The sequence below is a fragment of the Manis pentadactyla genome, chromosome 3 (genome assembly GCF_030020395.1).
Source record: "Manis pentadactyla isolate mManPen7 chromosome 3, mManPen7.hap1, whole genome shotgun sequence".
In the NCBI taxonomy this organism is placed as follows: domain Eukaryota; kingdom Metazoa; phylum Chordata; class Mammalia; order Pholidota; family Manidae; genus Manis; species Manis pentadactyla.
This window is the reverse complement of record NC_080021.1, coordinates 174,266,284-174,290,368: the sequence shown is the minus strand read 5'-3', so window position 1 is coordinate 174,290,368 and position 24,085 is coordinate 174,266,284. Positions and strand designations below refer to the sequence as shown.

The 24,085-nt window shown below is 40.9% G+C and overlaps 1 protein-coding gene across 2 annotated transcripts; it reads left to right on the top strand.

The window, feature by feature from the left end:
- Positions 1-24,085, top strand: CDKN2A (cyclin dependent kinase inhibitor 2A). 2 transcript variants are annotated; one of them, XM_036887609.2, is made up of 4 exons: positions 1-275; positions 637-795; positions 21,050-21,356; positions 23,844-24,085. In XM_036887609.2, the coding sequence occupies exons 3-4, from the start codon at positions 21,053-21,055 to the stop codon at positions 23,858-23,860; spliced, it is 321 nt and encodes a 106-aa protein (XP_036743504.2). In that variant the 5' UTR covers positions 1-275; positions 637-795; positions 21,050-21,052; the 3' UTR covers positions 23,861-24,085. The 2 variants fall into 2 exon arrangements, with proteins under 2 accessions (XP_036743504.2, XP_036743499.2); XM_036887604.2 differs by lacking the exons at positions 1-275; positions 637-795 and adding an exon at positions 18,044-18,218.

Here is a 24,085-nt window from a genome sequence, read left to right as displayed (position 1 = left end):
AAAGAGATGACCTTGCTTTTCTTTCTGTCTGTCTTTAATTAACGTGGTTGGAGAAATGGAGGACCCTCGGCGAGAGACACGAATAAAGGAAGGGGGACAAGGGAGCGGGGAAGGGAGTAGGACTCGCAGCCGCGTGAACGGCCTCTAGTATGGCCGTATCATGCCACACGTATGGCCGTGTCAGGTGACGGAGGTTGCGAGAGGGCGGGCTGCCTGGAGATGCGTTCTGGCGACAGGCCCTTGAGCTGTCACCGCGTGGGGCGCCCGCGCTGAGGGTGGGAAGGGGGGGGACCGCGGATAGGGCGGGAACGAGAACGTGGGGGGAGGGAGAGGAACCTAGGGCGCTAGCGGCCCGCGCGCGCGCGGCTCCCCGCGCCTCGGGCGGCTTTTCCCGCGCGCGCTGGGCACAGGCCGGTCCTGAGTTCTGGGGAGGTCCGGGGCGAGCGGGCGCGCGTAGGGGCGCGGGCGCGCGCCTGCGGGGCGGAGATGGGCTGGGGGCGGCGCGTGGGTCTCAGTTCGCGATCGGGGGGCGGGCGCGGCGCTGCCTACCTCTGATGCCAAAAGGCGGCGCAGCGCCCGCGAAGCTCCACGGCAGTGGCGGCGGCAAGATTATGGTGCGCGCGTTCTTAATTACAGTGCGAATTCGGCGTGCGTGCGGCCCGCCGCGAGTGAGGGCTTTTGTGGTGCGGATCGCACGGCCGGTGGATGAGTGGGCAGCGCCGGGTGTGCGGGCCGCTGCGGCCCTCGTGCTGATGCTAGTGAGGAGCCAGCGCAGAGCGCATCCGAGAAGACCAGGTAGGAAGGCCTGGAAAAGTCCCGGGTGCAGGCGGCCTGTGGATGATTTTGTTTGGTGTGATTTAATAGAGATAAATCATCTTCCAGACGAGGTTAGCAGGAGGTGGTTACCGTGGGTGGATGCTCTTTCCCTTCTTTCCCCCTTAGGGTTACAGTTACTTAAAGGTGTGTTTCTCCCAATATGTTGAGCCCGCAGCCCGCTTCCCACACCTCCTCAATCTCATGAAACTGAGGGGTAACCAGGAGTTTCTCAACCCAGCTTAGAAGTCAGTCACTCCTGAATTTCCTGGGTGGAAGTCAGTGAACACCCACACCCACACACCGTGCACCGTGCACCCACATAAGGTGTATTTCTAGGGCACTTTATTTCGCCCTGGAGGAAAGTATTACTAACGGTACTTGCTTTCTGAAGGCCGCCTTTTTTCTCCCCAGCCTTGCTGCGGGGTCAACCTTCCCGCCTTCCAGCGGTGGAGGACGTGCAGGGGTGTGGGCACGCACATGTTAGACTTCCCGAAATAGTAACATTGATCAAAGAAGGATCAGTAACTACCAGAAAGAAATACTTGCTTTTGCAGTTAGTGGACAAATGGGCTTTCGTACTGAGTTGGAGGTTTATGTTTGGCTCTCTGGCAAATTCAAACTCCTCAGGACAATGCCTGTGTTTTTAGCAGAACATAAAGAACATAAAATACAGAGATAAGTGGAAGGAATCACAACTGATCATATTTAAGCCATCTCAGGCCACAATTAACACTTTTTAAAAAATGAGGCCTACTTCTTAAGAAACAGACTCCTAGGTAGTGTGTCCTCATATCAGATAAATCTTTACACAGTTGGTGTAATTTTCTACGACCAGAATGATTGAAACAATATGTATAGTTATAATATGCAGAATCCTACTTAAAACCTGGATAATAAATCTAAAAACAATTTAGTGAGACTCCATTTTGTGACCTTGTGGCATCATTTCCCTGGAAATGAACATTTTGAAAAAGTAAAGACCAGAGTAGGGGGGAATCATTTTTTATTGCAATATTAATAGGCTTTTGGGCATGTAAATGTAAAATGTTTTAAACTATCAGTGTTTAATTAAGTGCCTCAATCTCTATTGGCAAAAATATACAATATATAGGGTAAATACACATTTTCTTTTTTCATATTATTGTGAAAGTTCAGTTTTTTAGGTAATCAATAGGAGCTTGTAAAGCAATTCACGGCATGTCGGTGGACTTGATTTTATTTCATTTTAAAACATTAACAAGACCCTGGGTTTTTTTTATGATGCATTATTCATACTAGCAAATGTTTAGCCATTATGATATGTTCTTTGGTATCACAGTTGTTAGTATTACTCTCTATATATAGTTATTTTATTTCGAAGGAAATCTATAGTTACAAATTAGAAAATTTTAATCTATGTAAATACTCTAATTGTGTGCTTTCTATTTTAGGGTTACACAATGTAATATGATTAAGTTGTAGAATTTATTCATTTTATAGTATATTGTATAAAATGTTAAAACTATAAAAATGATAGGTTCATTGAAAATAGCCATTTATTTCTTGTTATACAGATATAAATCAATCAATTTTCAGAAATGTGCAAACTTACTAAAAATATATTGGCTATATATGAAAAGCCCAATTTTCAGCAAATATGTGGCGACAGAACACACAACTTGTATAGAAGAGAATGTTTGAATATATGTGCAATTTTCCAACCCCATTTTTAATTTATACGTATAAACACCTGGAAGGTTTAAATATAAATTATATATAACTGTATTTCACATTAATATGTATTATGCCTATGGTTGTATTGATTTAAGAATATATATATGAATGATAATGATATAAGGACTCATACAATTCCTTGAGAGCCACAGTGCTAAAAATTACTTATATGAGTTATTTTATATTAATACAAATATGTAAAATGTTATTTTTTAAATATTTTTAAATTTCTGCAAATATGTTCATTACAACTTTTTATTTTTATATCACTGGAAAATGTATTTTAAAAATTCCACACGACTAGTTTCTTATCCATACATGCCTGATGAATTACGTTAATTGATTTGTTACTTCTACGTAAGGGGCATTTACAAAATAATCATATTTTTATTAAATCAATTTTTTGTTTACTGCTACTTATAAGCTCTTGGGTTTTTTTCCCCATTTAACAGCATAGTGTACTTTCAAGGTAAGCACTGTACAGTTAGTATAAGCCATTATTCCCAATGTGTACATGATCCCCAGCTTGTATTATGTTCTAAATGAACAATAACACTTTCAGAAATCAAAACTTAATATTCACTAGCTTCTTGGGGACTCTTGAAATTTAAAAAGTCTATTGTTATCCTAAGGTAGCAAGGACATAGCCTATCGCTGTCTGCGTCCATAATATTTTACAGGAAGGTCTGCTAATTACATATTAATTCATCACAAATTAACAACCGTGGTAGTTAAGCTAAACCATTTCCCAACATGTAAATAACTCCTGTTAGTAAAATCATCTAAATAATCTCAAAATACTTTTTTAAAGGAAGGTTGAACATTTGGCCCAGTGTTTTTACTCTTAATATCTTTAGTCCTTTTTGAGAAGCATAACAATCTCACTTGTCCCCTCTCTACTAAAACACCCTGGACCATAGAATCCTCTTACCTACTGCCAAATTCAACCTGATAAAAAGTTTTTGTGGTGCTTTATTTCTACTAAATTATGTAAACAATGGATACTGTCTCCTTATCTAAATATAAAATGATAATATTCAATGGCTTTTTAAAAATATTAGTTAAAAAAATCTGATTCTCAGATACCTAATCACTAATAATTGTATTAATTTATAGACTGATGAAATTAATGCACTTTCTTAAATACCTTGCTGATAAGGACATTTTTACAGTATGTACCAAGAACTTTAAAAATATTTGTACACTTTCATTCAGTTATTCTCTATGTAGGCATCATCCTAAGGAAAGAAAGATTCTGACAAAGATTAATACAAAAAATAATAGCAAGAACTGTAAAATGCCTTAAATTCTAGCAATAGGATGTTAAATTATGGCACACCCATACTTTGAAATTATGGTCTGGAATATTCCAGACTCTAAAATACCATAGGCAATCATGTTTTTGAAGAATATTTAATAGAATGTAAAATGATCACATTATAAAGTGAGGTGATTTTTTAAAGCAAACTTCAAAATAGTAAAAGATTATTACCCTTGCTTTTCCTCTGTACACACACACACACACACACACACACACACACACACACACACTCACACACACAATATGTGCCAAAATATTTATAATGGTTTCCTTAGGATAGGAGAATGGGAGTTAGCGATCTTTAATTTCTTCGTTACTTTTGAGTTTTCCAAAATGCTGTGACTATCGCCAGTAAAAAAGGTACGTTGTTTTCAAAGCCCACTGGACAGATCTATGGTACATTTCGGATGAACTAAGAGCTTGCTTAGCGGTAGATGAGGAAGGAGTGGAGAAGGGTAAGGAAACTGAGCTGCTCAAGTATCGTAAAAGAAAGTGATTTTAAGGTTCTGGAGAAAGCATGATAGGGATGTGACTTCAGACTCTGACACACACTGTGTCTATTCACAATCTAGTTCTTTTTTAAATAAACATTAAATGCGTAGCTAGACCGGCTGCCAAGGTGTCTGGGTGCTAGGCCTCTGGTCACAGAAAGTACTCGCTACTCGGGGTGCCCTCCCTCCAGTCCTCTCGGGACTTCAGGCTGGAGCTTGCCGCCTCCTGGAGCTGGGTTGGGGTTGCAATGGGCAACCCCAGCGTCCAAAGGGAGCCGGCAGGTAGGAAGTGACCTCGCCTCCTCTCTCCCAGCTGAGACCACCTTTTTCAACCTTGACCTCCCTACCCTCTCAATTCTTAGGGACGCTGCGGATCGCGGAGATTTAATTGGCTGCTGGGGTAGGACCCTCTGGCAAGAGTTTAGACGCTTGACCCACTTATCACCCCTCTCCGCGAACGCACCCCTTCTACTTTTAGCCTCTCCTGGGTCTCATCCCTCACCTCTACTATTTCCGCAGGTAAGATTTGATCAGAGTAACAATAACTGCAGATCAGGGGACATGCGTAGAGCAGGACTGGGGCTTCACAGGGTGGGAGGTGGGGGGCGGGGAGAGTCTGAGTGGCCCTCGTGGATTCAAGGGGGTGCGAGGAATGACAGAGGACCTTTCCAGGTCCCCTCGCCAGCCTGGAATTGGCTAGGCCTTTTTTTCTGAAGGGGATGGGGTGGAGTGGGTCAGTGAGGAAAGTGCACTTCTGAGACCCGGCAGCCTTTCCCTCCCTTTCCATGCCAGGTGGAGACCCCAGAAGTGTTGAAAGGCCTCATCCTCTTTGTTTCTCTGGGGTGCAAGATGGAATGGAGAAAGGCCTGTAACGATTTTTAGTGATGAAGAATTTGCTCTCAAGTTCTTCTCTTAACGGTTTTCTTGTTATACTGCAGCTTTCTTCATGTTCAAAAACGGCCCCCTGAGTTAAGACACTCAAAGGAAATCCTTTATTAGAAAGAAAAAACGTCCATAAGTACTAAAACAAGATGAACTTCTATGACAGTAAGCAAACAAAGAGGAAAGCCTTGGGAATAAATAAAAACTTTGTTTGGTAGGGGAAGGAAGGTTCTTTTAAAGGCTCTGCCCCCTCCTAGAAAATGCTCACCAATTTGGGATCTCCACAGATTCACCCTATCCTAATTCATGCTATTTCAGTATATATTCAGCGATTTTGCGTGTATTGACAATTGCTGAACTTACTGACAATAGCATTTGTTTTTTAAAGAAGGGCAGATGGAAGAAAGCCTCTGCTTGTCAGTGCAGTTATTTATTTCATGAGCCCTGGAATGATGGTTGCAGTTGGGCAAAACTATATAATCAGAAAGAAGTAATAAAAGGGAAAATTGTAACTATCAACTACAAGATTTAAAATTCCAATCCATCAGGTCCTTTGAAAACAGTTAAGTTGCTTTTTATTTTTTATATTGTAACATAAGGGCTTCATTCATGAAAATATAAGCATTTTTAAATGATTGCAAACCCAGTAGGAATATTTTTAAGGGAAAAAGGGCTCTGTAGAGCAGTTTCAGATCTATATGAACAAAGATACTTAATTTGAAAGCATATCAAAACTAAAAAAAAATTGTGCAATCAAAATGTTTTAAATAAATATGCCTTTGTTTTCTTCATTTAAGCATGAAAGTAATGAGAAATCAAAGAAGGCATAGGTTATCAATAGCATCATTATCTGAGCTGCTTTTTAAAACATACATTTGTGGGACTCCCAGAAAATATGATTCACCAGATTTGCTATGGGTTCCTAGAATCTCTATTTTAAATAAACACTTCAGTGGGGATTTCTGTTACAGGTGGCTTATTGGGACACCATTTGACAAATATGGTGGGTGTTGCTTTTTTAGCCTTATTTTTGCTTATTTATTTTTAAGTCAAGGCAAGGCTCTTAGGTAATATTTAAAATTTTACATCAGTCAGTTACACTTTAAGTTCCAGGAAGGACTCTGAGAGTCTGAGTAATCAATGAAGGAGCTATTTTACTAAATGAATCAGACCCTTTATTATTGAATGGTTCTTCACCTGAATTGGAAAAGATTATCCCTTAAATCCCAGACTTTTACAATCAGAACATATCTGGGGAGGAAAGATGTAACAGGATATACTTGTATGTTAAAGCTTGTAGCACCAGATAGAAAATATCCACATAAAACATTTATTATATCTTATCCTTTTGAAACACTATATATAATTACCTGTATTTACATAGGATGGATGGTTAGATAGATAGAGAGAGAGAGAATAATAAATAATAAGGAGTTGCTTTCATTTCATTATCCAAACCAGAAACAAGGCTGGTGAACATAACAACCTAAAATTATATAAGGGAGCAAAAATGAAACATTGAAGTGTTTCATAGGTTTAAATTATATTTATTTACCATCAAGGCAAATTTTCAGTAAAATGTAGCCACAACAGAATAAAGCACTTATGGACAAAATGATGGGTCTTTGTGTCTCTGTAAAAATATACTGACCAGAGGGGAAATGTATATGAATAATGTAAGCTAAAAATAATTTGCAATTATATGAAAAATTAAATAATCTGCCCTCCAAATTATAATCATAATTTTTCTGCTTTTAACTATTGTTTGTCTAATGTGACACCAACTACTTTGCTGATGTATTAGGGAAAAGAGATTACGTTTTGCTTTCTTTTTTTGAGTGCCACCATTTTCTTGCTCGATCAGGCTGCCAGATCATCTGACTCAGCAACTGTACAACTCCTCTACCCAATTTAAAGAAACAGCAGCTATCCAAAGAACAGTGACTCCCCCCAGTTGCAAATCTTGCTTACCCTGTAGAATAAGTAGTATATTTTAACTTGGAAATAATTGGTAGAAACCCATAAAACATGAGGACACAGAATTTTACTCCATTCAACTAACATACTTAATGTATGTAATGTAATTACATATTTGATGTAACATTTTAAAAGAAGCTGATTGAAACTTTATTCCAAAAACTCATAGTCATGTTCGCTTTCAGTTTTCCCTCAGAATAAGTAGAAAGAGCTTAACAGTATTAAAGCATGTCAACTTTATATCCTCTCAGGTAACTGTCACATTATCCTTATGTTTTAGGAATTTTATTCTCTCTGACTGAGACTGAGGTTCAGATAGGTTGTTACATCATCTGTCAAAAGTCAGACCAGTAATTTGTGTACAGTTGAACCGGTTGTGCTTCTTGCCCTAAATGCCCTCACTTACCACTTTGTAACTGTCATATATGTGTATATGTGCCATATACATATACAGATATATGTATGTATCTGTATATATATATATATATGTGTGTGTGTAGTTTCAGTTCCATCTCTTCTAGCTATTTATTGTTTTGTAAGTTGCTTAACTTCCTTGAATCTCTGTTTTACTCAGCATCAGCCACATATGTCCAGTAAATAGATAATCATTGAGTGAATGGAAAAGTTCTGAGAAATAAGACAATAATAACTGAAGTGTCCTTATAGACTCTAAAAGCCATTGAATCTTATAATAAAACAAAGGAATTAACTCCTTTCAGAAATTTATTTATTGCCCAGAATAAAACTATTTAAATCTCCCTTGTAAATTAAATATAAATTATGTATTCCCACTTCGATTTAAGGGAAATAAGTGGCAAACCTGTGCAGCAGTATAGGACTCACTTAAAGCACAAAGTAAAAAAAAAAAAAGATCACTTTCTTGGAATACATGGCCTGCGATTAGATTCTGTTTTCTTTATTTACTGCCTGTGTGTTATCAGGACTAAGTACTTAAAACACTCAGTGCTCTACTTTTTCATCTGTAAACCTGAGATAGTACCCTATAGTATTCATCTAAAAAGAACTACATAAAATAGTATATGTAAAGGTACATTGTAAACTTTCAATTGACATATATTTGTCAGGTATTGTTAAAGTGCCTAATTACACTATTCTCTTACAGGCACATTAGTTTACTTGTGCAGTAAATGCCTTCGTAATTTGAATTTAATTAAAGTGACTGAAATTCCTGAACTCTAAAGAATTACACATACATATCATAATAAAAATATATTTATTCAAATCCTTGACCCATCCCAAGGTGTCATGTAAAATCAGTTTAAATTTGCCTACTTTTTTACCCACACCTGTTCAGAAGCCCCATATAATAGTCTTTGTAGTATGACTCTAATTTATTTTAGTATTCATAACCATAAAATAGATATTAAACAGTATTCATGAACCTCTGTTTTCTAAGATAAGAAATCAATTAGTTTTAGAAACCTGAAAAAAGTATTAACCTGCCTTCAATTTATCAAAAAATTTAAGAACCCAGAATAATATTTGGAGGGAGCATGAGGAAATGGACTCAACTCCTTCAGAATGGTCACCATAATCTGAATATCTGTATCAATAGTTTTGCCACAGAATTTTCTAAGAATTCTTTAAATAAAGTGTGTGTGTGTGTGTGTGGTGGAAGGAAAAAGGGACAGAAACATTAAAGTCATTCTCAAAACCTTCAGAATGTCTGCCTTGGAAGGTAATCTTCAGTTATTCTTATTCACATGTAGTAGAATATCAGAGAAACCAAAAAAAAAAAATTCTGACAGTAAGACTATAGAGCCCCAAGAGGACAGGGGCCAGGGGAGCAACTAGTTCTCCATTTGAGATGAAAAGCTTCAACACAGATGATTCCCCTGAAATTAGAGTATTCTAAATCATTGTTAAATCCAATCAACTCCCACCTCCAAGAGTGAAAACTTCATACAATATTACTTCTCTGTGAGTTTCAACTGTAAGTTTGCATTCTAATAGCACATACATACATCAACAGTGTAAGCAGAAATGGAATATTGTATGTGTTCATGGTTAGTAATCAATAGGGCAACACATGTTTGAAAGAAAAATCTATCTCATCAAGGAGGAAAAAGGGAGACTAGGAATAGAGGGTTAGAGAAGGTAGACTTTGCAACTCCTGACGCTGCCTATGGTTTCTCCATTGTACCTCCTACTTGAACTGCACATCAAGGAGTATGGTGGGTGGCAGTGAATGAAGAGGAAATATTGAACAGTGACACACTCCATTTGTCACTTCCCATGATTTAATAAAGGTTTTTGTGGACGTTCTTTTGTTATAACATAACCAACTTTTTACAAAGAAGCTCTGTTTTCTGGGGGTTAAAATTCACAGAAGACAGAATTAATCACACCTTTTGGAAGGGAGTTTGCTTATTCAAACCACAAATACCTGCCAGTACGTACATTAATGAACAGAAAATACTGAGAGGAAATTGACTTTGATGGCCTAAATGAATAACATGACAGTAAATGTCATATCTATTCTCAAAAAATAGTAAGTTGTGTTTATTGAGAGTCTGTTGTGTGCCTAGATTGTTATATGTCTGAATTCTTTATTCCTTATAATAACTCTATAGGGTAAAGTTTTATTTTCCCACTTTAAGAGATAAGGAAATGGAAGCTTATAAAGTTTCCATAATTTATTTGAGCCCACAGAGCTGGCAAATGAAGGATAAGTTCTGAGTATAAAGACTGAGATTATCCCATTACCCATGCTGCATTTTTGTTTCAAGATTATTATTAAAGATATGGTGGCAACTCTTACCAACCACATCTGTCCAAGTCTGAATTAATAGTTGTGACCATAGAAAGAATATGGAAAGAGGACTGAGTTCAACATCTGCTGCAAGAATTTATTACATGGGTAAACATAGGAATGTACCACCCTTCCATTTTCTTATCTATAAACCAAAGATCATTTTTGAAAAATGATATTGTAATATGTTTCCAGAGCCTTATACTCTGAAAAACTGCAATACTATTTATTCTAGCAATTGAGAAACACCTCAAATATCTGACAACAGCAGCATCAGTAAGTAAACTATAACATTTTTTTCAGGGGAGCATGTTGCAGCTGTTAAAAGTACTGTTTATGAAGAGATTTTTGAAGAATTTGGGAAAATAATCTAATGATAAGTGAAAGTAAAAGTTCATTTCAAAATTATATCTACAAGAATGGAGCAGGGGAAAAGACAGAAAAGAAATACTTCAAAATGTTAACAATTGTTGCTTTTGTATAGTGTAATTTTTCATTTTCTCTATGAAGCTCATTCCTTAATTTTTTTGCATATGTGAACTATAATCAGGAAAAAAATACTCAAAAATGATTTGAAGAAGCAACCTGAGTGTCCATCAGTAGATGAATGGATAAAGAAGATGTGGTACATATACACAATGGAATATTATTTGTCCATAAGAAGAAAACAAATCCTATCATTTGCAACAACATGGATGGAGCTAGAGGGTATTATGCTCAGTGAAATAAGCTAGGCAGAGAAAGACAAGTATCAAATGATTTCACTCATCTGTAGAGTATAAGAACAAAGAAAAAAACTGAAGGAACAAAACAGCAGCAGACTCACAGAACCCAAGAATGGACTAACAGTTACCAAGGTGAAAGGGACTGGCAAGGGTGGGTGGGAAGGGAGGGATAAAGGGGAAAATGGGGCATTACAATTAGCACACATAATGTAGGGGGGGACACGAGAAAGGCAGTATATGCAGAGAAGACAAGTAATGATTCTACAGCATCTTACTATGCTGATGGACAGTGACTGTAATGGGGTATGTGGGGGGAACTTGATAATGGGGGGAGTCTAGTAACCATAATGTTCAAGTAATTGTACATTAATGATATCAAAATAAAAAAAATAAAAAATAAATGATGGGACTGGGTTAGTGACTTTGAGTGGAAATCTAGATCCAAATTTCCGTCACTATGTGTATTATTACCCAAGAATAATCACAGAAGCACAGTAGTCCCCAAAGTGGAGATCCTGTCACCTTAGGACAGGATTTGCAACCTGCTTGAGGGCACAATTCTTATTTTTTTTATTGATACCCCATCTTATATTAGTTTCAAGTATACAACACAGTGGTTCAACAGTTACCCACATTATTAAATCCTCACCCCCATAGTACAGCTACTGTCTGTCAACACAGGAAGATGTTACAGAATCATTGGCTATATTTTCCCTGCTGTATTACCATCCCTGTGACCTATCTATGTTATGATTGGGAATTTTTGTGCCCCTTTATCCCCCTCACCCTCCACTCCCACTCACCCCACCCCCACCCCCGTGGTAACCACCAGTCCCTTCTCAGTGTCTGTAAGTCTACTGCTGCTTTGTTCATTCTGCTTGGCTTTGTATTTATATTTCACAAATAAGTGAAATCATATGGTATTTGTCTTTCTCCACCTGGCTTATTTCACTCAGCATAATACTCTCTAGATCATCCATGTTGTTGCAAATGGCAGGATTTCTTCTCTATGGCTGAATAATATTCCATTGTGTATATGTACCACCTCTTCTTTGTCCATTCATCTGTTGATGGACACTTAGGTTGCTTTCATATCTTGGCTATTGAAATAATGCTGCAATAAACATAGGGGTGCATGTATCTTTTTTGGATCAGGGGTTTTGTTTTCTTTGGGTAAATTCCTAGAAGTGGAATGACTGGGTCCAGTGGTATTTCTATTTTTAGTTTCTGAGGAACCTCCATACTGCTTTCACAGTGGCTGCACCAATTGACATTCCCACCAACAGTGTAGGAGGGTTCCCATTTCTCCATATTCTCACCAACACTTGTTATTTCTTGTCTTTTGGACAGTGGCCATTCTGACTGGTGTGAGTTGACATCTCATTGTGATCTTGATTCGCATTTCTCTGATGATTTGTGATGGGGACCATCTTTAAAGAGCACAATTCTTAAAGAAAAGGAAGTATTGCTGAGTTGTCCACTGTGTACTGTGTACATCAATCAAAAGGGACACATAGTGGGGAGAATGTGGACCTCTCAGACAGAACTGGGGACTTTAAGTTTGAATTCCATCTCCCTATGCATTGTTACTTAAGCACTGTGTGCTTCTTTTCTTCCAATTTATGAAGAAGGATAATACTCTATATCCCCAAGACAGTTGTGGGATTAGGAAGGATATATGTAAAACTGCTTAATGCTTGTCACATAGTGGGGGTCCAATAAATGGTAGCCATTATGATGTTCTTGGCAACTATGAATGAATTTCCTATTGTCTCTATTTCGGTTGTCTGTCTCTTCCTTAATTATAACATATTCTTTTCCTCAAGATACCATATTCAGTATCTGTGCATGTAAACCAATTATATGCACACACACGCAACATACTAGACATAGAGATTATACACACACACCACACACATGCACACACATACTGTGCTAATCTTGTAGTTTTCTCAATTGGCCAAACAGTTATGAATAGATACAAGTAATTCATCATAAGAAACTTCTCAATATACAAAAACAGACATTTATAAAATGACTGACTTAACAGTGATTGTTTTCATGAGCTACCAGGATTTCTCATTTCACAAGAGTCCACTCTAGAGATACTTTTAATTGTAAACTCCTTACATAGACTTAAAATTACATTTGTTTTACACACAATTTAGAAAAGACATATATAACATGTAATACACTTCTAAGTTATCCTCAAAATGACCTTGGGAAGATGATGATAGGTACTTCAGATTCTGTACTGAGTTAATACTTTGGAAACAAAGATTGAAAAGTATGATTTACCTATAATTATGCATCAAGTTTATAATAAGTTAAAGCATTCTGAGTTTGTGCTCTTTGCCAAAGTCCTTCAAATAATCTTTCTAGAGATATTCTATGTATATGTTATTTTTAACTTTAAACTATGTTTTGAACAATTGTTTAATAACAATACTAATATTGAATATGGTAAAAAGATGTGTGTTTTCTTAAAACAGCTTTTGTGTGTGTCACTAGATACAATAACCTAAGGAAGAGAAGGAAGAGAAATTTTACAAATTCTGAGTGAATGGAGATGTCAAAGTTCCTAAAACTGTGCCTTATTCATAGTAGACACTCAGTAATTGTTTTACATTGAATTTAATTAGAGAATAGTAAAAGGAGGAAGGAAACATCCCCCATCTTGAATTTTCCTTAATTCTAATCCTCAGGCCATGCACCTTTCTCAATAAACTTGTTTGGAGGTCTGCTGTGTTTTCTCAAAGGTCTCCTTTTCATGATAAAGTTAATTTTTCTCCTTGTGGAAAAATAAATAATTAAAGGAAAACCTTGCTTTCTTTGCCATTTCTCACCTACGAAAGTCCTTCCTTCCTATTTAAAATACCAAGATTGGACACTGAGCTCTCAGAAACCTTACCCAGGGGCACTTCTAGAGGCATATTTCTTGGCTGAACAATGTGTTGAGGCACAGTTGTGATTTTGCCCACTTTATAGATGGTGATATTAATCCAGAATAAAGTATCACTTGCTCAAGGTGATAGGTGGTGGAGCTAGGCCTGCGGCTCTCTTTTCCTTACATTTTCAACTCTTTCTTAACTAAGAAGTATACATGAAATTATTTTTCTATTGCCTTAGTCTTCAGATAATCCACTACTGCCCCCGGCATTCAATCCTAGACCCCATCTATTTGGGCTTGACCTAAGTATGTCTAGAAGCTCTAGATCAGAGCATAAGTTGCTCTGATAAGCTATTTCATAAGAAACTCATACTTAAGCATGGGAGCCTCCCCAGATCCTGAAATACAACATCTTTTTTCTGGTAACACACATCTAATGTCTCAGTCATCAGAACACATCTTCCTTCTTCTGCATTGCTTATATAGGCTCCCTTCAAGAGCTCATCCCAGTTCAAACCACCTTCCATGTCTAGAGAAGCAAGTATGTTGATGGTTATTACCAAAACACCCTCCTGACTAAGGACCCTTCTTTTTGGTATCCACAACTTAAAGCCAAGTGTCTGACATATAGTATGTACTCAGTTATTCTTTGTCAAATAAAGTTATGAATGATGGCTTTCAGAAAAGCAACTCTGATTTGTCTAATAAATTTAAATTATGTTTATTTAATTAGAATGGCTAATAAATGCGCATAGTACAAAATTCAAACATTACAAGTTGTAGAGTGTGAAAAGAAAGTCTCATGTCCATCCCTTATTTCTTCTCCCCACAGTTCACACAGTGTTCTGTATCTTTCTAGAGACATTCTATGTATATTTTATTTTATTTTTAACTTTAAACTATAATTTGAACAATTGTTTAATAACAATACTAATATTGAATATGGTAAAGAGAAGTATGATTTTTTAAAAACAGCTTTTGTGTGTGTCTCACTTGATATAATAACCTCATGAGGTATAACGAATAGGGCACGATAGAAACCATTTTAAAGTTATGGACTTTGTGGCTAAAAATGGTCTCTGAAGATCTCAGTCAAACAGCAGTTCAACCAGAACCTAATTCCAAAATACTACCTTCTATCTCTAACACTATCATTGTGTCTCTTTCTGGTGATATGTTGAATTAACAGTCACATCCATAATTACTATTCTTTGATTTGTAGGGGTACTGGAGTAGCATCATTGCCAAACTTTCTTTAATTTAAATAAAATAGTCAGGTGCTCCTGTAGTGTCATGATCTCCACCCTCAGCTGGGTTCTCCAGGCTGATGAAAAGGCTCCTCTGTTTAAGTCCTATTCAGCCCATCCATCTTCCCTCTTAACAGATATTCTTAACCTTCACCACTCTCACTTCCTAACCCACCATCTTATCCTCGCTACAAACAAGTCAGCTTCTTCTTCATTCATGGAAGGAAGTGCTTTAACTTCCTCCCTACCCTGACCTTTTCTCCTTTCTCGAATCTAGTTGTATCTACTGCATCCAAACTTATACCCACTCCCTGTGCCTTGTATTCCATTTGTTCCTGTCATTTTAGGATCTCAGGTTCTCAGAAATACCCTGTATTACCTGCGGCCTAAACCTCTCTTTTTCTTTTCTAGCTGTCTTTCTCTTCACCTGGCATCTTTCCCTCCAGTGTATGCATATGCTCTTCCACCTCTCTGCCTCCCTTCACTATACATTGCCTTGAACTATCAGCGAAGCTGTAAGAGTGTTCCCACTTCCTTGCCATCCCATTCACTCCTGATTTTCCTTCTGACAATCTGAGTAGCCCTTCAAAGGCTCCTTTGTAGGCTCTTCTTCCAGAAGTTTCTTTTTCTAGACTCTCACCATATATCCATACATCCCAGTGGATTATTTTCAGTGTTTCCAAACTTACATGGCTTTGCAAGTGCTCTTACCTCTACCTGGAACAGCTTTCTCCTTCTTTTACGTCTCCACACTCCTACACCTTTCTTCAAGACTACGGTCAGCTTTTAGCACCCATTGAGCTGTGGAGGAAAACTAGGAAAGCTGCCACATTATTAACTATTTATTTGCACAAGATTTCTAATGGAGTATAGGATCAATATCTAGAACAAAGGGACCACACCCAAGGATGCCATAAGCTTTTGGGAACTCTCCTGCAAGTGCTGGGAGCTAAGACATACATGTCTAAACCTGGTTCTTAGAAAAAAAATCAACCTCCGTGTCTATACATGATGCATCCAAGAAATGTTTTTTGTATGATGTCATCACCAATTTCCTTCAACAACAGTCCAATATATTGCAAAAGAGTTTGAAGAGTTCTTGATGTAGGAATCCATAGTTGAGTTTTAGAGGAATTTCTGAATTCCCTTAAAGTTATATTCAGAAATACATGTGCAAGTGAACACACTTCTTTTAAAAAAGAATTGTGTGTTATTTTTTGAGAAGAGGGTCTGCAGCTTTCAACATATTCTCAAAGGCCTACTCCCTCTGACCCAAGATTAAGAACTATTATTTTAGTGATGGAAATTGATTTTTATATTAGTTTAAACACCAAATATATTACAAGAGGTATCTATTTCCTCCCTCCCATCACCACAACCACTATTTCTACTCCCCCATTGTACAATACTTAAAGCTACATTAAAAATATTTTAAGTTCTATAACACCATTGTCACCCAAATAACTGAAGGGGGCCTGGAAGAAAATATAGATGACAACAGAAATACATAGTGGATTTTTACAAGAGATTTGACATCCTGTAAGAGTTTTGATTGGCATCAGTTTAAAACCTCATGTTTTGCCTGAGCTAACAGCAGCTGAAGAGTACAGTCAGGTATTCTGGGTCTTCAAGAGGAAGTCAACCAGGGATGGAAATATAACTTTTTAAGTAGAGCTGGATTATTTAATAGGCAGATGAAGCATGTGCTTAAGGCATCACCAAAGCCTGAACAATCCGATTTTAAAAAATAATATACTAAAAATGTAAGAGCAATATCACACAAAAAATTAGAACTTTGTTCGATTTTCTTTTGCTTGTTATGACTTCTGTTTAACTTTTCATTAAATACAAGGGTGGTGGAGGGTGTCCAACAATTTTCAGTGATTAAGTTCTTCTCGGTCTTCCTTTTATGTATTACTGATAATTCTATCCAAAGCATTTTCTTTTTTCTGTACCTCACAACACGATTGCAAAGAGAATCCTCAAAATGGATAATTTAAGAACTAACAGGTATTAGCTTAGGATGTGTGGCACTGTTCTAAATGCTTATATACACATTAATTCATTTAAAACTCACAACAGTTCTCCACCACGAAGTAGGAGCCACTCTTAGACCCCCATCTGATAACTAAGAGATTGCAAGGTTTTCCATTAAGAGGGAAAAGGTATTGGGGATGGGAGAGGGGCAGCGCCAGGGCAATGGGTGAGCCAGGTCTCTGAATCATTATGCAACTGCTTCTAGAGCGCTGAGCACTTTTTCTGGCGGTGGAGAATTTACCAAGAAAGGAGTTTATCAGTCCAATGATTCCCTCGTCACTTTCCTGTTTATAGGCAGACATCACCAACCCTGTTAAATAGACCTCAGTCTTCTGGAGCCAGCCCTTACACTAAGAGCCAGTACCAAGCGTTGCACAAGTCTGGGAAATCCTGGTCCCCCGACATCCGTTTTACAAGTGTTGGGGGCTGGAGGTGGAATGGGGCACACGTCCTCGTGCCGTTAGACTCTCCCTGATGAGCGTCTGTCTGAGCTAGGATTTCTGGGATGGTGGACCCAGCGCTCGAAACCCCCGTGTGGAGTGGTGGACGCGGAGGGTGGTATCTGAAAGAAGCGAAGCCTCCTGGCCTCGTTGGCGATACAGATCCTCGGCAGGGCTGTTACCACAAGGAAGGATTAGCCGTTTCTTCTGATTAAATGAGGAAGCAATACTTTGCCAGTGACATCAAACACTCTGGTTCAAATTTGGCTGTTAGGAATCCTGCGCAGCTTTGCAATGCCGGGGGGGTAGGAAGGACACCGGGGAGAAATTCGCTTTCACTGAGTGAACTCTCCGGGAGACCCGCCCGCGCTCGTGGTGGGGGTGGGGAGCGCCGCGCGGGAGGAGAGGCGGCGGGGGTGCGGAGGGGGGGCTCCCCCCCCCCCCGGCGGCCTGGGCTCCTGCGCGCCGCGCTTCCGGCCGGTGCCCCGGGCGAGCCAAGTCCCGGTGACCGCAGAGGCCCGCGGGGGGCGCCTTCGGGGAGGCCATACTCGCCGCGTGTTGGCTGCAGGGCCCCTGCTCAGAGAGCACGTGAACAGCTCCCCCTGGAGCGGAGAGACAGCCGCGGGAGCTGAGGGGCCGAGTCTGGGGGCCGCTTCCGCCGGCGCGGGAGGAGGCGTGGAGAGGGGCGGGCTGGTCCCGTGGGCCGGGGGTGGGGGGTGCCGCGGGCTGAGGGGCGCGGCGGGAAGGAGGCAGGGAGCGAGAGGAGCGCTGGGCAGCAGCATGGAGCCCACGGCCGACAGGCTGGCCACCGCCGCCGCCCGGGGCCGGGAGGACGAGGTGCGGGCGCTGCTCGAGGCGGGGGCGCCGCCCAACGCTCCGAACCGTCACGGTCGGAGCCCGATCCAGGTGGGTCGTCCGATCTGCCGCGGAGGAGGGGGTGGAGGGCGGCCTTGGGGCACGAGGTCTGCAAGGCAGTCGGATCAAGGTGAGCACGTCGATTTTCGGTGAAGGGGAGACTTCCCGAGGAGTTCTGTGGAGTTTGGAGCCGGAGACCTCGTGGTGAGGCCCTGGGCGCTCAGGAAGCCAAGGGAGGAATGAGAGGGCTTTTGGGGTGCAGATCTCTAGAATGGTATGAAGATCTAGAGGGGAGAGCCTACTTGTGTTAATGTAGACCGAGGTATGTTGTTAGACTCAAAATGACTAACGTTTCAGGTAAAACACAAGATTTTAAGGAAATGTGAGATTTCCTGAATCAACCAACTTAGCCCTGAGCTTACAGACCCTTGAGTGGTGTGGATCATCTTTCTCGCTGTGGATGTTGGAGGAAATATTAATTGAAATTGTTAAGAAGCAACTACATCTTGTGCTTATTTTTATTTTAACTGAGTAAGGAAAACATGTTTGTTATAAAAATTTGAGAAATATAGACAGAAAAACATTAATGTGACCTTGCCTGAAATTGTGTCAATTTGGTTACCATTTTGGGGCTATTATCTTTGTTATTGTTTGACTTACTTGATATAGATGAACTTATTTTGGAGAGAGTTTTCAATTCCTCATTGTTGAAAATGTCATTTCTTCCCTCCCCACTCAAGTTTTGTGTATGTGTGGTGGGGGGGGGTCGTGCCAGGTTTTGTTTGATGTTGTTGTTTCCTTCACTAACTTACTAAATCTCAAGCTAAAAACGTTCTTCCTGGCAGTCACTACCCTGGTTTTATTCCCATTGTCGACTGTGATTTCTTTTCTGAAAAAATAACATTTATATGCAACGAATGCACATTGCAAAAACTCCAGTATTACAAGACAAAAGGAAGTAACCCTGCTTGGAACTTCACAAATATCACAACTGAATCTTCCTTTACTGAAACTGTGCTACACAGGATAAATCTATACACTTTTTAATACAGATATAAAATAGAACAAAAATGCCTTAAAACTTGAGATTATTTGGGATTTAAAAAGTGTGGAGAGATTTTTGAGACTAGTGAGCTTGAGTGATTTTAGAAAACAAGCATGAGTCCTTTAAAAATAATGCATGTATGATTCATAATTTGATATGTCCGAAATTTTGTCAACAGCTTGGAGACTGGGAATTGAGCCATGGAATTCTAGAATATTTTCAAAGACACTTTGTTTAAATACAAAAAGGGAAGTTAATTGGTTTCAACGATTTTAGTTTAAAATTTTTTAAACAGGGAGAATAAGGACATAGAGCAAAGGTGGCATGATTTTGGTTTGTAAGCCTAACTGAAAAATTTTGAACTTACTAAATTAAATTTAATGTCTTATCAAATGGATTTAAGCACTCAACAATTATTCACCTAATTAATTCATTTTCTTTTTTGCTTTGGATTGCTATTATAATTTGTATATTTAAATGTTAGGCTGCTTTTCAGTCATTAATTCTGTAAAATATAATAAAATATAGTCACTATCATCCAGCTAATATAACCAAATAACCATAAAGAAAGTATTACCCTAAAATAAAGTGTCTACCATCACCACATACCAGGCAACACTCAAATTGTAATATTGCTGTGATTGCTGACACTACGTAAAATTTTCTCTTTGGTAATGACTGTTTCAAAGATGATTTAGGAACCAGATGAGGTGAGCACACCCTGTTTAATGAACTCCTGCAGTGTAAGCTAGGGAAATGTCACAGTTTCCTATTTCTGCTGTAACAAATTACTGCAAATTTATTGCCTTAAACCAACATAAATTTACTATCATACAGTTCTGGAGATCAGAAGTCTAAACTTGGTCCCCAGGGCGGCATTCCTTTTGGAAGTTCTAACAGAGAGTCTGTTTCCCTGCCTTTTCCATTCCTTGGCTAATGGCCCCTGCATCTTCTGACTTACGCTGCCGCTTGGAACTGATTGTGACCTTCTGACAGGGAAAGTTGTGATTACATTGAGCCCACCCTGACAATCCAGGTTAATTTCCCTCAAAATCCTTACTTTAATCACATCTGCAAAATCCTTTTTTGCCATGTATGGTAACAGTCACAGCTTTCTAGTGTTAGGAAGTGGACATATTTGGGGTCATTATTTAGCTTACCATAGGAAGGAAATTCAGGGCAGGTTAGACAAACCTTCCCATTTTATACTTAAAGAAGTTGAAGTCTAACAATTTAGGAAGTTAAGGGCAAAAGTCTAACACTCCAGGAAGTTAAGGGTAGTTTGAGAGTTTTGCAAAAATTAAGGTTTCTTTCTTTCCTTCTTCTCTCTCTCCCTTCCATCCCCCCGCCCACCACCACCACCACACACACACACACCTTCTCTCTCTCTCTCTTTCTTTCTTTCTTTTTTTTTAAATTTTCACTTTTTAACAATTACCCACATTCTGGGCTTGGATATACAGCAGTGAACCATACAAAATCTCTGGGCCTTGCATAATTCCATATCAAAATGTAGGGGCAGGAGGGAGGGAATGTGTAGTAAAAATGAGTTTGTCCCTCGCTTTTTGCTGTTGTCTGTGCCTCTGACAGCGTTCCTGTGTGTGTCTGGAACGCCCCAAAACGCTGGAGAATATAATGGGATTCAATGTGTACAGAAAAAATAGAATGGGTAGGAAGGAGAATAGGCTAAGGAATTTGGTAACTGAAAGCAAATAAAGGCTAATTAGATAGCTGTGAGTTGTACACATCTCCACGGAGTGGGGAAGCTTCGCAACAATTTCTTTAATCCTGGCCCTGCCGCCTCCCCTCGCCCTGACCACTCTGCTCCCTCCCGCAGGTCATGATGATGGGCAGCGCACGCGTGGCCGAGCTGCTGCTGCTCCACGGCGCGGACCCCAACTGCACCGACCCCACCACCCTCACCCGACCCGTGCACGACGCCGCCCGGGAGGGCTTCCTGGACACGGTGGTGGCGCTGCACCGAGCCGGGGCGGGGCTGGACGTGCGCGACGCCTGGGGCCGCCTGCCCGCGGACCTGGCTGAGGAGCGGGGCCACCGCGACGTCGCCCTGCACCTGCGCGCGGCCGCAGGGGGCATCGAAGGTGGTAGCCACCTCGGCACAGACGCCGCGGAGGGTCCCGCAGGTGAGGGGGGGGATCTCAAACTTCGAACTCAACTTTCGCAGCCCAGAGCACTCCTTTTTCAGAAGAAAAAATTGACCCAGGGTCTTGGGTCTGGCCTCATATCACACACTGAGCACCGGTGGGACCTGTGTCCCGATCGCGCTGCTTCGCCAGAGCTGTGGATGGGAAATAGCTTGAGATGGATTTCCACATGTTACAGCCCATCCCATAACCGTGTTCCCCGCCCTACAAAGGCTCACCCTCTCCGCAGCTCAAGGGCTCGATTCTGAAGCATTCAAGACTCAGGAGGCGAAAGGTGTAGTGGCCCCTCTTCCTCCAAACTAGCTGACCATTCACATCCCTTAAAACCCCTCAGTTTCCCCATTAGCTTACGTAGGTCCGAAACTGGTTGTACATGGCATCATCTGGCAGACATCTGTTCCTTCTCTCTCTATTACAAAATTTTACTTGAGTCGGACCGTCTGCTCTACGCCATAAAGTTTTCCAGAGCTCCCCTAGGGAGTTGTGAGGGCATCTAAGATGGAGCCCTTTCCAACCCTGGTGGACGCAAAGGCCAGACAATAGAGGACTTGTAGGTCAAAGAAAGGATGTTAGATCAAAACCTGGAATTGGCTGCAAGCTCTGGGAAAGAGTGTTAAGCTTCTCCCTCTCTTTAAAATTTTTTTAAAGTTAAAGTATAGTTGATATACAATATTAGCTTCAGGTGTACAACATAGTGATTTGACAAGTAATACTTTATGAAATGACTACCAGGGTAAGTGTAGTTAAAATTTGTCACCATACAAAGTTATTACAATATTAATAACTATATTTCCTATGCCGTACTTTTCACCCCATGACTTATTTGTAATTGGAAATTTGTGCTTTATTGTCGTCACCTATTTCGCCAATGCCCCACCCTCTTACCTCTGGCAACCACTGGTTTGTTCTCCATACAGGAGCTTTACCCTAGCTTCAGCTTTCCGTTTCTGTGGGAGATCGTTAAGGGAGGTGGGTGTGTGGTTCTCCTTGCCTTCTCTTTCTACGACCCCAGGCCTTCTTTTCCTATGGCCCGATACCCCCACTTCTACTCCTGCCTACCCAAGTATCATCTTTACTCTGATTTTCTGAAAGGGAAAACCACTTTATTACTTAAAAAATAAATATGAAGCAATATCCGAAAATAATGTGAATATTTAAGGTGAACCATGACTTTGAAGATACTGAAATCTGTCCTACTGTGGCTCAGAACTGAGGCACTAGGCTTCCCGGCGTTAGGGGAGCCTGGGAAGGTATGGCACAGAGGCTGGCTCTGGGCCTTCGACTGGAACTTGCTTATGAGCGCTTCACTTTGGGTGTGAGAGGCACGAAGATTTCTAGCCTGCCCACCCTCTCTGTCCCGCAACTGAAGCTTGCGTCGGTGTACGACCAGCGGCGACCAGTCGCAGTACTGTAGGATGGAACAAGAGCTGGGAGAAGCCAAGGAGGGAAAGAATTAGTTGATTAATATGGGCCACAGGTAAATTAATAAACTGAATAACCCTTTTTAACCAACCTGAGACGTTTCCTTCCTTCTCCCTGCACCCCATCCCTTTCTTCCTTTCGTTTAGTTAAGATCCTACTGTCTGATCAGCCCCTTTTTTGGTGGGATGCAAAAATGAACGAGACAAAACAGGAGTCCTGCCCTCATAGAGCTTACGTTCTGGGAAATAGACTTTAAACAATATAACATAGTCAAGGAGGGAGTTTGTAAAACCAATGTGATGGATAAGAGTGAAGAGTGAGTAGGAGGGGAGGCTGGTGTAGAAAGAGAAGCCGGAGAACCTGAGTGTGGAGAACAGCTGAGCCGCCGTCTCTCCCGTGCGAACACTGCGGCGGGAATGAACGTGGCGGGTTAGGAGGACCCAAAGGCGGGCTGGAGCGCGAACCTACGAGATCAGGGAAACGGGCAAAGGCCAGACAACGCAGAGCATTGTAGGTCAGAGACACGACGTTGGATTAAAACGTTAGGAAGCCATTAGCCACATTGGGAGAGGCTGCCGCGGGTGGGAGACGCTAGGGCTTGAACCGAGCCTGAGGTACCCTCTGGGTACGCGCCTTCGCTGAGCCTTCTGCGTCAGGTGCCGGTGCCTGGGGACGCGCGAAGGGCGAGGCGTGTCTTCACGTCCTCGCGCCTCGCGCCGTGTGCGCCAAGCTCTCGGCGCTCGTTCTGTCGCGCGTTCCCTCCCACTGCCCTGGCCCCGGCGGGAGCGGCCGGAGAGCCCGGAGCAGCCCCGGGCAGCGGAGCGCGCGCTACCAGGAGGCTCGAGAGTGTCTGCGGGTTCCGGCCTCGAGGGCCAGACCCTGTGCTGGGGTTGGTGGACCTCGAGAGGAGGTGCACACGCAGGGGAAGCCCTCCGGAAACCTTGCCTAAATACGCGGTGAGGGAGTGCAACACAGGAGGGACGGATGGGTGGCACATCTTTGATTTCCAGTGTCTGATGTTTTTTTTCCGTTTGCCGCCCGCAGACAGCCCCGACGTATAGAATCGCTGAGACGCTTTACGACATTTCGATCTTCAATCATAGAAGACAAAAATTACTCCACCCCACCTAATCTTTCCCTGCTTAGTTCCAAAATATCTTAGTTTATGAAATAGCGCTTTTTTAAATCTTGGAGAACTTCTCCGCATATATCCCTGCTCCTTTCCCTAAATTTCCATTTGTATTTCCATTTATATATTCTTATAAAAGTAAAAAGCAGCAACCCCA

Coding starts and splice junctions, on each gene's coding strand:
- CDKN2A (XM_036887604.2), top strand. CDS start 18,093: ATGGAGCCCACGGCCGACAGGCTGGCCACCGCCGCCGCCCGGGGCCGG. Junction 18,219..21,049: donor ACGGTCGGAGCCCGATCCAG/GTGGGTCGTCCG, acceptor TCCCTCCCGCAG/GTCATGATGATGGGCAGCGC.